The 13,319-nt window shown below is 50.7% G+C and overlaps 1 protein-coding gene across 3 annotated transcripts in view; it reads left to right on the forward strand.

Annotated features, from left to right (window-relative positions):
• The first annotated feature begins 12,420 nt into the window (after nucleotides 1–12,420).
• WDR26 (WD repeat domain 26) overlaps nucleotides 12,421–13,319 on the forward strand; it is a 41,345-nt gene continuing 40,446 nt past the window's right edge. For all 3 annotated transcript variants that reach the window (XM_024209254.3, XM_024209255.3, XM_024209256.3), the window contains exon 1: nucleotides 12,421–13,241. In XM_024209254.3, the coding sequence (XP_024065022.1) occupies nucleotides 12,877–13,241 (365 nt within the window). In that variant the 5' untranslated portion in view covers nucleotides 12,421–12,876. The remainder of the gene's footprint in view (nucleotides 13,242–13,319) is intronic.

Raw genomic sequence — 13,319 nt, forward strand, 5'->3', positions numbered from 1 at the left:
ACAAAAACAAAACCCCACAACTGCCTCCCTCCCCTCTGGTTCTTATCAGTTTACTGAGGAAACTGCACTTTTGAGTCCTCCCTCCCCCCGGCCCGATGGCACCACACAATGCTTAGGCCTCTAGCCATCACCTTTCTTGGGTGGGAACCTGTGTTCTGCTCTCCTCTCCCCCCCCCCAGAGTGGGGATTTAGGCTGTGATTCCTCCTGCAATTCTCTGTGATGATCACCTTAACAAGTCTAAGTTGTTTAAGCAGTTGTACATAGGACATCTTGCAGTTTCCTTTCCACACTGCCACTAGGTGGGCCACACCATCCCTGTGTAAGGGGACTGTTGTCCCCCTTACTAACATTCAGTGGGGGTGTTTTGGTTGGCTAGCTCCCAGCACTAAAAGGGGAAGGGTCAATGGGAAATCAGGAGCCTGAGACTGACAGTCCCCAGGAACAATGGGGAGAGGCCAATGCTCCAGATAAGCCTGATTGACAGGGTGGGCAGGCTAATAAGGGAGTCAGGAGGCCAGGGGGGTCCTGTCCTCCGTGTGAACTGGAATGGCCTGAGTCAGACAGAGTGGGGCTGAGCTAAGGAGAGAGCAGGGGCCCGAGCTAAGCTGCTGGAAGCAGAGCTGCAGCCCCAAAAGCCAGAGCACAGCCCAGAGAGAGCAGACCTGCCCTGGGAGGAGCGCTGCAGCAACCAGAGCCAGAGGGGCTAGACAAGCAGCCAGGAAGCAGGTCAGAGCTGGGAGCAGAGTCACAGAAGCAGCCTGCAGAGCAGACCTGTCCTGGGGGCAGAGCTGTAGCAACCAGAGCCAGAGGGGCCAGAGAAGCAGCCCAGGGAGCTGAAGGCAGAGCAGCAGCAGCCGCCGTGCTGAGGCAGAGTGGGGCTGGGGCTGGAGCAGTCCGGAGCTGGGTGCGGTGAGCAGCTGGGGAGAGGAGGGGGACCCTGGGCAGCAGGCCCAGCGCAGGGAGACACCTCAGCCAAGAGGCTCTGCAGGCCAGACTTGGAGGGGGATCGTAACCCTGTCAGGGCGGGGGCAATGCTGGGAAAAAGGGTCCTGCCACCTAGAGCCTGAGAGCGTGTGGCCACCGCTAGAGCAAGTGTCCAACCCGCAGCGTCTCTGCAGCACAGCCAGGGCCTGAGAAGGAGCCTGGGACCTACGAGGAACAGACTGTGAACTGCCCTGACGTTCCAGAGACACTGTTTGTGATGTTCCCTGCCACAGAGCGGGGTGATGTGTTTTCCTTTAACTTTTCCCATTTTTCCTTATTCTTTTTTTAAATTAATTGTTAATTAAACAACTTGTATTTGCTTTAAATTGTATGAAATGATCAGTGGGTCAGGGAGGTGCCAAGTGCAAAGAGAGTACCCTGGAGTGGGGACACCCTAGCCCCTGTCCTGGGTGACCACAGCAGGGTGGGGGGGTCGAGACCCCCAGGAATCCTGGGCCCAGCCTTGTCGGGGTTTACGAGGACTCTGCCAGACAGGAGAGTGGAAGGGGAGACCTCAAGGGCAGGGAGGCCTCTGGGTAAAGGAAGTGGGAGCGAGGACTCAGATCCTTTCGCTAGCTCACTTCACCAGGGTAGTGCAGAAGCCATGAAAGTTCCCCACAATAGCGGGACCATTCCCCCGCTTACACCTGCTTAGGCACACCTCCTCAGGCATGCCCTTGACGCATTCACTGGATTCCCCTCCACCCTGGCCCACTCCCCACTACTGTACCCAGCCCCCCAGCCCTCCCCCACTGCAAGCATTTCTATTGTTGATACTTCCCCACCCACCCCCTATTCCTATAACCCAACTCACATGCAGTCCCTGGAGCAAAGGCCTCCTAGGAGTATGTCTACTGTGCATTGTAAAACCCAGGCACAGTCTCAGGTTTGAGCCACACACACAAATCTTTCTGATTTGTCAGCTAACCCTCAGGGCCCACCTGGGGGAGTGGATCTAAGCCTAAGACATTCAGGGACTCAGGTCCAAGCCCTGTCATTTTGCAGTGTGGACGCAGCTCAAGCTTGGAGTTCCAGACTTGTCAGGGGATTCCACCAGTGCTACTCCTACAATCCTGTGCTTCTCATCCCTTCTAACCTAAAACGTCCCCCTTAATTCCCAGGAACAGGAAGCAACCCTCATCTGGTTCTAGTATAGTTGCTCTTCCTCAATGCTGACCACTTATCTGGAAACTCATTTAACAGTCTCCTTTATTAGCTATGGCCACTGACAGGAAGAAGCCCCACAGCAAGTGCACTGCTTGCTGGCCAGAGGAACAGAGTCAAATTCTGGTAAGTCTCTGGTGCAAAGCAACCAAGAGCTTCAACTTCAGTAGGAGCGCAAGAGATCATGCGTACAAAGGAATCTTGAAGACGCTTGTAGCACTGGGGATCCACCAGACTGCCATCAGTGAGGAATGAGTAAAGTGGTTTAAAACTGACTAGTGCAATGTGAGGGACAGTAACTGCACCTCTGGAAAGGAGTCTTCTGCCTCCCACTTGTACATGCAGTTTGACCGGATTCTGGGAGATTCAGCAGGCACTGAGCCAATATGACAGTCTGCTAAGCAGGGATGGCACGCTCATAACACTGAGTTAGCGGAGCCACTGAGAGCCAGCAGCCATCGGATGAAGCCTGGGAAGTGAGTCTAGTTTTCATGCCAGTCACTGAGGAGGCTATGCCACCAGAGCAGCTACAGCACATCCTGGGACCATACTTGGAGGAGCTGTTTGGGTTGCCCCCGCAAGTGCAACCAGCAGCAGAACGACAGGAGGCAAAAGTAGCATCAGAGGCAGGTATGTTTTGCCTCCATATTGGTTATAAATGTACAAATGGGAGGAATTTCTGGCTTATGACCCAATGAAATTATTATAACCCAGGGATTGTAGCATGTTTCTGTTACTGGTGAAACTCACACCCTTATGTCTCCAACCTAAAGCAGCATTTTGTTCATTGGCCCATGGATAATAACCCATTCTTGGCTGGTTACGGTTGTGTACTTCTCACAGGATGGGGCATACTTATTAGGACCACCTCTGTAGCTCACAAACCCTCTCCATTCAGAAGCATGCTGGTCAGTCACCAAATGCCTAGAAAGCTCTTTAGCATAGATGAATGGCCAGCCTCTGCTAACTGGGAGCAGGTCACGCTACCAGTCAAGAATCTCCAGAACTCTAATGTTCTCCAGTTGTTGCCCTAGCCAATGATAGTAAAACCACAGGTAGTAAAGCATATTGAAACTCACACCCTTATGCCCCTTGCAACCCCAGAATAAAATGGTGGAGATTTATAAATAATTGAAATTTAATTTGTAAAGTGCATCTTCCAATGATGTCTAGAGTCTTGCTGCTGATTGCTCAGACAGCCCTCTGAGCTTCAAAGAAAAATTCTCATTGGGTTCTATGCTTGTTCTACACAAACATAGCATCTTTTGCCCACGAGCTGCTGCAGCCCCACCCTGTGCAGTAGATGCTATGTACTCCCCCTACCCCCCCATGCTCAGACAATGTGTTTTCACTTGCCTTGGCTGGTCTTCAACTTCTGCATGATGCATACAGGCAGCCAGGAGCCTTTGGATGGCAACTTCAGTGCAGTGGGGCATGGAGGAAGTAGGTCCAAAATGAAGTAACAGTGAAGATCCTGTGGAAGGCCAACCCTCAGCTGGAATTCCAGAGAAAGAAAGACAAAAGGAGTTTGGCAGCACAGTTTTTGGAGCAAGAATGCAGGCTGAGGGAAGACGATAGAATGCAGTAGAAAAAAGTTTGAGAGAATGCTTGTACTCATGGCAGCAAGACTGCAGCCTCCAGCTGCACCTCATACTACAGCACCATGCCCTGAATCCCCTCAATCCTAGCATGTCCTATAGCTCATGCACACTTTGGACAATAGTGGGGCTGGGTGGTCTTTGTCACAAGTAGTTGGACTCACCAAATCTACCTCCTGCAGTGGTCCACATTCATCAAACACACTAGAATGGCCAAAGAACCAAGAGACAGTGGACTCCCAGATATAATTATAGTTATGCTCTATTCAGTTCCACTCAATAGAGCATGAGTGTTTTGCACTGTTGTGCATTGCATTTCCTCACAACTAATGTTCACTGGGTTTTGCACTGTTTGTACTATTGTTAGGTTTGCTGGCAGCTGGTCTGCCCATCAGGTTTTTAAACATTGAGAGTTTCTATTACATGACTGTCTACAAATCAAGTGTTCCATATGGAAGGTGTCATTATCATGGTGTATTATATTTACTTCAGAGGAACTTCCTCTCAGTAATCTATAAACTGGCTTTGAAGTACATGTTTAAATAACATGCATAAACCATCCCTTTAATTTCAAAGCATCACACAGTTGAGCTGTGTGTCTAAAGAATGGGGCCAGTTTTTATGAAGTGGATAACATTTTTCATACATACCCTCACAGTAAAGCAAACTGTGTGATGAGGAACATATACATGATTATACACAATGCATCATGTAAGTTCATAAAACCCTCCCTTTGGATCTGGCCTACACCCACAAGCTGACTGTGGCACGCATTACAAATACTATTTAATTCCCTATTACATCATTCCCCTCACCCACTGGGTGAGGCAAGTCCATTCTATGGTGCACAAAGCATCCCTGATTTCTGTTGCACATGTGGATCCTGTCCCTGTAATGACCAGCCAGAAAGTGCACCTGTCTAGAAGTCCAGTGTATTGAGCCCATTTCGGGGAGGGGTCACTTGTGCTCTGCACAACATCTGTGAGGACAAAGCAGGCAACAATAATGCAGACTGCCATTGCTTATAGAACTGTTTGGATGCCAATGTCATCATCCACACCAGGACTTCAGTCTGCCAAATGCACATTCAACCATCACACTACAGGTACTGAGTGTGTAGTTGAACCTTCTTTTGCCATGTCCTGTAAGGAACTCATGCAGTCTGTCCACATCTTGTAATTGAATTAGTATAGCTTACCCACATTGGTCATTGCCCACTAGAGGCCACACAGACCAACTATAAGAACTCAGGGAGTGCCAGTCAGTGTCTGCTCAATGCGCTGGCTGCCTGGCTCTTCACCCACTAGGTGCTGTGCTGCTGTTGCAGCTGAACCAGTCTGTTGTGAGTATTATCTTGTTCCATGACAGGTCCTCTGAGATCAGGATAAGGTTTTCATAAGCCATGGCAAAAGGGGGTAAGCAGGGTCCCCAGAATAACAGTGGGGACAGTGACTACATTTATAACAATGTCACGGGGTGAAAATAACATCCCAGCTTGTCCATGAAGGTAAAGTTCCAATCTCCAGAAACCCTGGCATCATGCACCTTGCCACTACATCCCATATTAGTGTCCATGAGCCTACTTCTCATTGTTGATGGGCCTGCATAATGAGGGTCAACTAGGGCCTGCATAAACCAAAAAGGATACTACTCCTTATGTACTCACATGCTCCTCGTGGTGGACAAACTGGGCAAAGGAGTCCATCAATGGCCCCAGTACAGTTTGGAAACTATTCTCGCAAAACCAGATGTTATTTCAGGACATTGTTTATGCCCAGTCTTTGGGTAAGTCAGTCCTGATTGCCTCACACTTCCACCACCACAATCCCAACAGTGGACTTGCCAACACCAAACTGGTTCTCCATGGACATGTGACAGTCTGGCATAAGCCAGCTTCTAGATAGCTCTAGCAGCTTGCTTCTGTAGCAGCCTGGCCTCCCTCTGTGTATATTCTGATGCTAGAGGATTGAGGCAAGCTGCTCACAAATCTCAAGGAACATCTGCTTCTTCTTGTGAACGTTCTGGAGCCACTGCTGCTCATCCCACATCTGCATGACGACTTGATCCCACCAGTCTGTGCTTATGGCCCTGCACCAGGAATAAGGCCCAGATCATTTCTCCCCAAGTGAATCACCACAATGTCTAGTAGATCACATTAAACACTGCAGAGTGGGCAAAACATGATGCCAAGGCAGGCCATCTCTCTCCACCCAAATGAGCCTGTAGTCAGCAATCCCCATGTCATGGTGTATTCCTTGCTCTCCTGAAAAAATTCTACAACCTAGTGATCCAGCAATCTCCCAAAATCCACACACGTGCACTCCAGGGTTGCCAATGTCTTTTCCTTCAGTGGAAAGGGGTCCCTGTGTGGTAGGTTACAAGCCTTCACAATACAAGTCTTTGAAACCACCACATTAATCTGCCCGGAGATCAGGAAATAGCCACTTGTCACCTTCTGTTCCCCAGGGTCTAGCAAAATACACAGATTTCCCCCTCAAACAACCAATCTAAGGATTGCCTACCACCTACCCTTATTTCCTGGCCCCTGCACAGCTGCAACCCCTATCTGACCCTCTTACCTGTCCCCCTCCCTTCCACCACACAAAGTCCTCTGGCTCCAGCTCCTTCCCACCCAATATATCAAAAATTTTGTTTAGACCAGCTGCTGACTGTTCTGCTGTGTTCAGTGAACCTCTGAATAAAAAACAAAAAACATTAACATAACAGAGGCAACTTGTAGTAAGCAACATGAGTTATTAAATTTTTATTGCACATGTGTACAAAGGTTTGAACTAGTGGCAGGGTGTTCACCGGGGGCAATGGCATCAGCACATTCCCTTGAACTACCCAAGCATGCATAAAGTGGCTGCACAGGAACCCTTTCAGATTTATTCTTTATTGGCAATGTGCACTGTAATCCATCCAGACTGCACGTCTATTCAAGTGAAAAAGTGAACATTTTCTTAATTACCCATTCACAATTTGGGTCTCCCAAGATTAAGAGAATGGCATGTACTACCTTGGTAAAGACTAACTGAATCCATTTTCACCTGCACACCAACAATACTTTGATCTCTATCTCAGAGAAAAAAAAATTTTTTTTATATATATAAAATTTCAAATGACCCAAAATTTGGGTCACTATCCCCACCATGCACCCTCCTTTGAAATTTGATGTGCCTCAGGAATCTAAGCACGTCAATTTTAGAAGACTTAGAAAAGTTGATCTTTAAATGAAGTTGTGATGCAACCATGCCATTATAATCCTGATTCTCTACTGCCTTGTGTGATTGTCACCTGTGTAATGTGGGTTTAAAATGCTGATCGGTGTAAGTGAATGGAGAATTCTGATCAGTGAATTATTCTCCACACAAGTGATACAAGGCAGTGGAGAACGTAGAGAGATACATGAACATAGATACACCCTGAGGCTCCAAAACTGAAATCGGATCAGTATGACTCAATCTTGCATACATGCTGAGCCCTACTGAAAGTCAATACAGCTCTGCATGGGTGCAAGGATTCCTGCCACACAGCTTTATGCTGACTATGGCCAACTCCTGCAATATCTGTATAATTACAAGATACAGGTATGCATGCACACACAACTTATATATAATATAGTCTATGTCATATTTATATGCACTACTTGTATATCAGTGCACAGAAACATACATTACAGGTTGGATTGGTTGCACAGCCTATGAAAATTGCCCAATACTTGCCATTATAAGACCCTGTTTTCAATTGCCAGTAGCCACAGTTCGCTGTTCCCGGCCAGTGGGAGCTGTGGCCAGCACATCCCTGCAGCCCGTGCCACTTCCCGCAACTCCCATTGGCCGGGAATGGCGAACCGCGGCCACTGGGAGCTGCGGGCAGCTGTGCCTGCAGACGGTCAATGTAAACAAATTGTCTCGCGGCCTGCCAGTGGATTACCCTGATGGGCCACATGTGGCCCATGGGCTGCAGGTTGCCCGCCACTGACAGAGGATAACAACCTACCACTGCTATCAGTTGCTCCATTAGCTGAAGTGGCAGATGTCTGCAGTAGATTTAGAAGTTCCAACCCTGCTGATGACCCATAATGGATTTTTTTAAAGTTTTCTTTTTTGAAAGTTACAGACAAAATAACGATGTTAAGAACATTAGTAAGACTGCAAAGTCAAACACTCAAAAGTTATTAAATGGAGGACTTAAGGTTGCCCGTGCAACTTTAATTCGGCCCTTCGGTGCCTAAGATACAGTTTTAATTACATGATCACATACTATTTTTTCTACACAACACCTGGTTCACTCAGTGCACAGGCTGGAACTGCTCTGGGATTGAATCAACACTGTGTAGTAAAGGAGACCATCACCTGTAGCATCCCTACATTTGTTCCAGAAGTAGGAAGATGTCAAAGGGCACACCTGTCCTGCAGTGTCCATGGCTCTGCTGAAAACTGCCTCTTTCCACCCACCCCTCCAGGGCACTTAAAAAGGCCACATTCTAGATATTCAAAACTTTTCCCATCTGGGATCCAATTTATTAAGTCCTGCAAAAAGATTTTTAAAATAAAACTCAAACTTTCAAATTCTTCATCCAAATTTCAGCTGGGCCCAGTCCCTCTTCCGTAAAGGTCTGTCCTCTTAACAGTCACTACCTTTACATAATCTCAAATTGGGCAGAAACTCTCCTCCCTGAGGGTCTGTCTTCCTGCTCTCCCAACACTTCTTGCCTGGAGTTCAGTCTTCTCTGCTAACTTACAGCCTTACAGGAACCTTCTTATTCCACACAGCATCTGCCAACAACCAAATTCTGCTGTCTCCCCCTTTATAAGGCCAAGGTACCTTTCCTTAAGCCCAACTGAGCATCAGGCAATCAGTTCAGATGTATTGGACTAACAGGGTGCACTCACTTCTTGTACACACCCTCTCAGATTGTCTCCATGGAGGGAGCCTAGGGCCCTGCTCTATCCCAGAGCAGGGACAATGTCTTCACCTTCTTGGGGCTTCCTGGCTACAGCTCTCCAGCTGAGCCACTATAGTGCAGTTCCCCCTTTGGGGTGCCTCAATGTCCAGGCCACTTCCCCCCAGTATCTAATAGGGGGTAGGGGTGGCCCAGCAGGCCAGCCCACTACTCCAGGTCCCAGCCCAGGGACACTATATCACACAGCTTCTCTAATTCCCAGGGCCACTTCCCCATGGCCCCACACCATCTTCACCCTTACCTCAGGGCCTTGTCCTAATGGAGTCCCAGCAACCAGCTCAGGCCTCCTTCTCACTCTCCCTGGCTTCTGACTGCTCTGCTCTGTCACTCTATCAGCCACCCACACTCCTACAGCTGCAGCAAGGAACTGAGCTCCCTGCTTTGGCCCTGCAGCTTTTGTTATATCGGGCTGCTGGGCCTGATTGGTTGTGTCCCACACAGTCACTCTAGGCAGCTTGGAGGACCCTCTCCACTGCCCTTTTTTGGGGCGGGGTGTGGCAGGGCCACAAGATCTCCAGCAGGGGGCCTCAGAGCATCTGGTATACCACGTCACATGGACCCAGTTCCCTCTTAAGCCTATTGAAGGTACTGAGATGGGTGGGTCTCATCAGGAGGTTCTGGAGTAGCCAAAAGAGGGGCAGCAGCTGACACATTCTATGTAGATGTGTGTCAGAGTGTCCCTCTTGCCGCATAAAGGACAGGTGTCGGGGAATTCTGTAAACTGTGCCAGTCATATGCCCATGTTCATGTGTCCATGAAGGAGCCAACTGAGATCCCCAGTGGATCATGGGTCCTGATGGTGTACAGGCTGGCCCACCGGGGCTCTCCACCCTCCGCAAGTGACAGCAGGTCCCACCACTTAGTGTTGGGGCGGGACATGAGGGCAAGGAAGTGGATGGTATGAAGCACATGCATGTAGAGATGGTCTTGGGGCACAGTTTGGAGAAGGGCCTGCTGGATGGTGCATCAGAGGTATCGGGGGGGGGAGGGGGAGAGGCGGACTCACAGGGCAGGGGCCTGATGATAAGAGCTGGAGGGCTGAGGTTGAGTGGTTGGCAGGAAGTGCCCTACAGCAGGACTATTCAAGATGTGGTTTCAAGACAAAAGCCTTCATCCCCTGGAGCACAGGATGGTGTTTGCACAGGGTAGTCAATCTCATGCACTGGCCAAACACCACGGGATCCACCCAATCCCTCTGATTGTAGTCCAGAGGTCTCTGATTCTGGTGGTACCACCCAGGACTATCCTCAAGCACACCAAGGGGGACTCCACCACCTACACATGAAGATGTGCCTGTGACAGATGTGGACTATTTATTAGTACTGGGACAGGCAGATCTAGGCCTGCCCAAAACTTAAGGCCCACCCCCTCAACTAAGGGGGGGAACCACTAAGCCCGAGTCACAGTTGAGTACTTGGGACAATGAAAGAGAAAACAGGAACAGGTTAAAGGTTAAAGTTGTTAAGTCAAAGGTTAAAAATGAGGCAGCCAGAGGGGGACAAAGAGCAGAGAATCCCTGACAGTGCCCACCACTCCTCAAAGGTGTCTGAGGAGTCTGTAGACACCATCCAGGAAGGAACTCTACTCAAATATGATTGAAAAAGTGAATGGAAATAGACTCCACAGTCACAGAGTACTCCCATCCAACTTCCTCCTGGTGTGATGGATGGCCATCTTGGCCAATGCCAGGAGAAGATGGATGAGGAGGTCCCATGACTTTGTGGGGCCATAGATGGGGTGTGCACAGATCAGGAAGTGCAGGGAAAAATGGAGCTATAACCTTAGTAAGAGGTTCTGGAGGAGCCAGAAGGGCTGCCACCTGATATACCCTACATAGATGTGCACTAGTGTCTCCCTCTTGTCACAGGAAGGATATGTATCAGAGGAGTGCGTGAACTGCGTCAGGTACATGCCTGTGCTCATGGCTCTGTGGAGGAGCCACCAACTAATATCCCCGGTGGAATGTGGAACCAGAGTGGAGCACAGACTGGCCCACCAGGGTGCCTAGCCCTCTTCCAATGGCAGCAGGTCCCACCACTTGGTGTCGGTGTGGAACATGAGGGTGAGGAAGCGTATAGTATGAAGCGTGAGTGCATACAGATCTTTTCCAGGTGTGGTTCAGGGGTGGATCAGGTGGATGTTGTGCATGGTGGTATGTCGGGGCGGCCAGGGAGGCTCACAAGGCAGGGGCCTGATGACAAGATCCAGAGGGCCAGCGTGAGGGATGGGCAGGGAGCACCCTCCTGCAGCACCTGCTCAAGGAAAATGGGAGAAGCAGCAGGTAAGGCTGCCCGCACCGCCTGGAGCACACAACAGGAGCCATGCAGGATGGGCCGCTTCATGTGCTGATCAAGTGCCGCAGGGTCTACCCAGTCCTCTGATTGTAGTCCAGGAGATCTCCAAGTCTGCTGGTACCAGCCAGGATATCCTCTGGCACACCAAGGGGGATTCCACCACCTGCACATGAAGATGTGCCTGTGATAGATATGGAGTGGATGAGACAGGTGATTGTAGAAAGAGAAAGGACTGTATTGTGGTTAAGGCAGCTTCTTGGAGAATGCACCCTGGAGAATTGGCATCCATCCCTGCCTCTGCCATGAGTTCCTCTGTGATGCTAGACAAGTCACTTGAAACTAATTTTTTTCAGATGTGGTCACTACTCTATATTCCTCATTTTCTGGGTGTGCTCAACCTGAGATCCTGGGGTCAGATTTGCAAAATTGCTGAGCAGTCACAGCTACAAATGAAGTTAATGGACCTGTGCTTTGAACACATAAAGTGCTATGTAATGATATGTACTCTGCAAAATTATGTCCTAGGTATCTGTTTGGCATCCAAACTTGCTGGGAACTTTTTACTTTTATCTCTGTGTCTCGGTAGCCCATCTGTAAAATGGGGATAATAATATCCTCACCTCACAGGGATGTTGTGAAAATAAATTCATATGATAAAGCCCATGAAAAATTAATAATTCTGTATTCAGAGCAGGGTTTGACTAGTATGTTATTAAACAATGAGGAGAAAAAATATTGATTAGCTGTTCATTAAGTGAGCAATATCTATACCATGCAGTATAGGCAGTAGGCTTCTGTGGAAAAAATACTATGGGATCATGCAATTAAAGATTATCTCCTAATGCACAGGCACAAGGGGGCCAAATTAGGGTTTCACTTTAACTCTGGTATTTAACTTTTGAGTGATCACCTGGCAACCTTAATAGTGTTCTTTTAGCATATTTTTATGTTGGGGGGTGTGTGTGTGTGTGTATCATCTATATATCTATATCTATATGTGTGTGTGTGTGTGTGTATGTATATCATCTCTCTCTCTCTATATATATATATGTGTATGTATATCATCATCTATCTATGTGTGTGTGTGTGTATTTGCACACTTGCCTACAGATGAATACACACCTATATATAGTCTGTCCATATGTATTACAGCTCAGGACACATGTACATAGTCTGTATACAGAGACATGTTAGGTAGGCACACAGGGCTGGGTGGGAGGCAGCTAGACAGGTGTGTGGCAGAGCCCCCTCTGGGTCTGTGCCATCCCCCCTTCCCCTGGCGCTGCACAAGGAGGGTGAAGCCCCGCTCTTCTCTGCCCCCTGCCCCATAGGCTCCATACCCGCTCCGGGCGGCGGAAGTGGGTGTAGGGGGCAGTATAGGAATTTCCTGTGACGTCCCGGCCCGGACTCCATTAGGCTGCAGCTGGGCAGAGAAGTGACAAACCCAGCAGCACGGAGCAGGCCGGGCGCCTGGGGCGGCCGGGCGGGGGCTCCGGGCAGCGGCAGCAATAACAAGCGGGAGCCCAGAGTGGGGCGGCGCTGCCTCCGGGACCCCGGGGGGGACAGGGCCCCGCTCCTCCTCCCCTCGCCCCCCGCCTCCCTTCCTCGCCCCCCCGGCTTCCCACCACGGCCGCTCTCGGCGAGGAAACTCTGGCCTCCGCTTCCTCCTCCTCCGACTCGGACACCGGCGGAGCCTCCCCGCCCCCGCGGAAGAAAGCCCGGGCCTCCCCGGCGGCGGCGGAGGGAGCAGGCGAGCCCGGGGCTTCCGCGGGCAGAGCAGGCCTCACCTCGTCCCAGTCCCCCTCGCTCTCCGCCGGGCTCGCCCCCCCTGCCGCCCCGCTCAGAGGCAGCAGCAGCAGCAGCGCCATGCAGGCCAACGGGGCAGGAGGAGGCCAGCAGCAGCCGCCGCCGCAGGGGCCGGCGGGCCCGGAGCTGGGCTGCTTGGGCGCCCAGAACGGCGAGGCCTCGTCGGGCTCGGCCGCCGGGGAGCAGCTGGCTCACGCCAACGGGCTGCTGCCCTCCGCCTCCGCGGCCAATAGCAGCGGCGGCAACAGCAGCCCCGGCGGCCTGAGCGTCAACAACGGGGTCCCGGCCGCCGGGGGGCCCGGCTCGGCCGCCGCGGAGCTGGGGGGAGGCGGCGGCAGCGCCCTGAAGAAGAAGAAGCGGCTCTCGCAGTCCGACGAGGACGTGATCCGGCTCATCGGGCAGCACCTCCACGGGCTGGGCCTCAAGTAAGTGCCCGCGCCCTCGGAGGGGAGACCGACCCCCTCCTCCCCCATAGGGCGGGGGGGGGACCCTGCGCGGCAGGC

Source organism: Terrapene carolina, unplaced genomic scaffold (assembly GCF_002925995.2).
Source record: "Terrapene carolina triunguis isolate 2854851 unplaced genomic scaffold, T_m_triunguis-2.0 Scaffold406, whole genome shotgun sequence".
In the NCBI taxonomy this organism is placed as follows: Eukaryota; Metazoa; Chordata; order Testudines; family Emydidae; genus Terrapene; species Terrapene triunguis.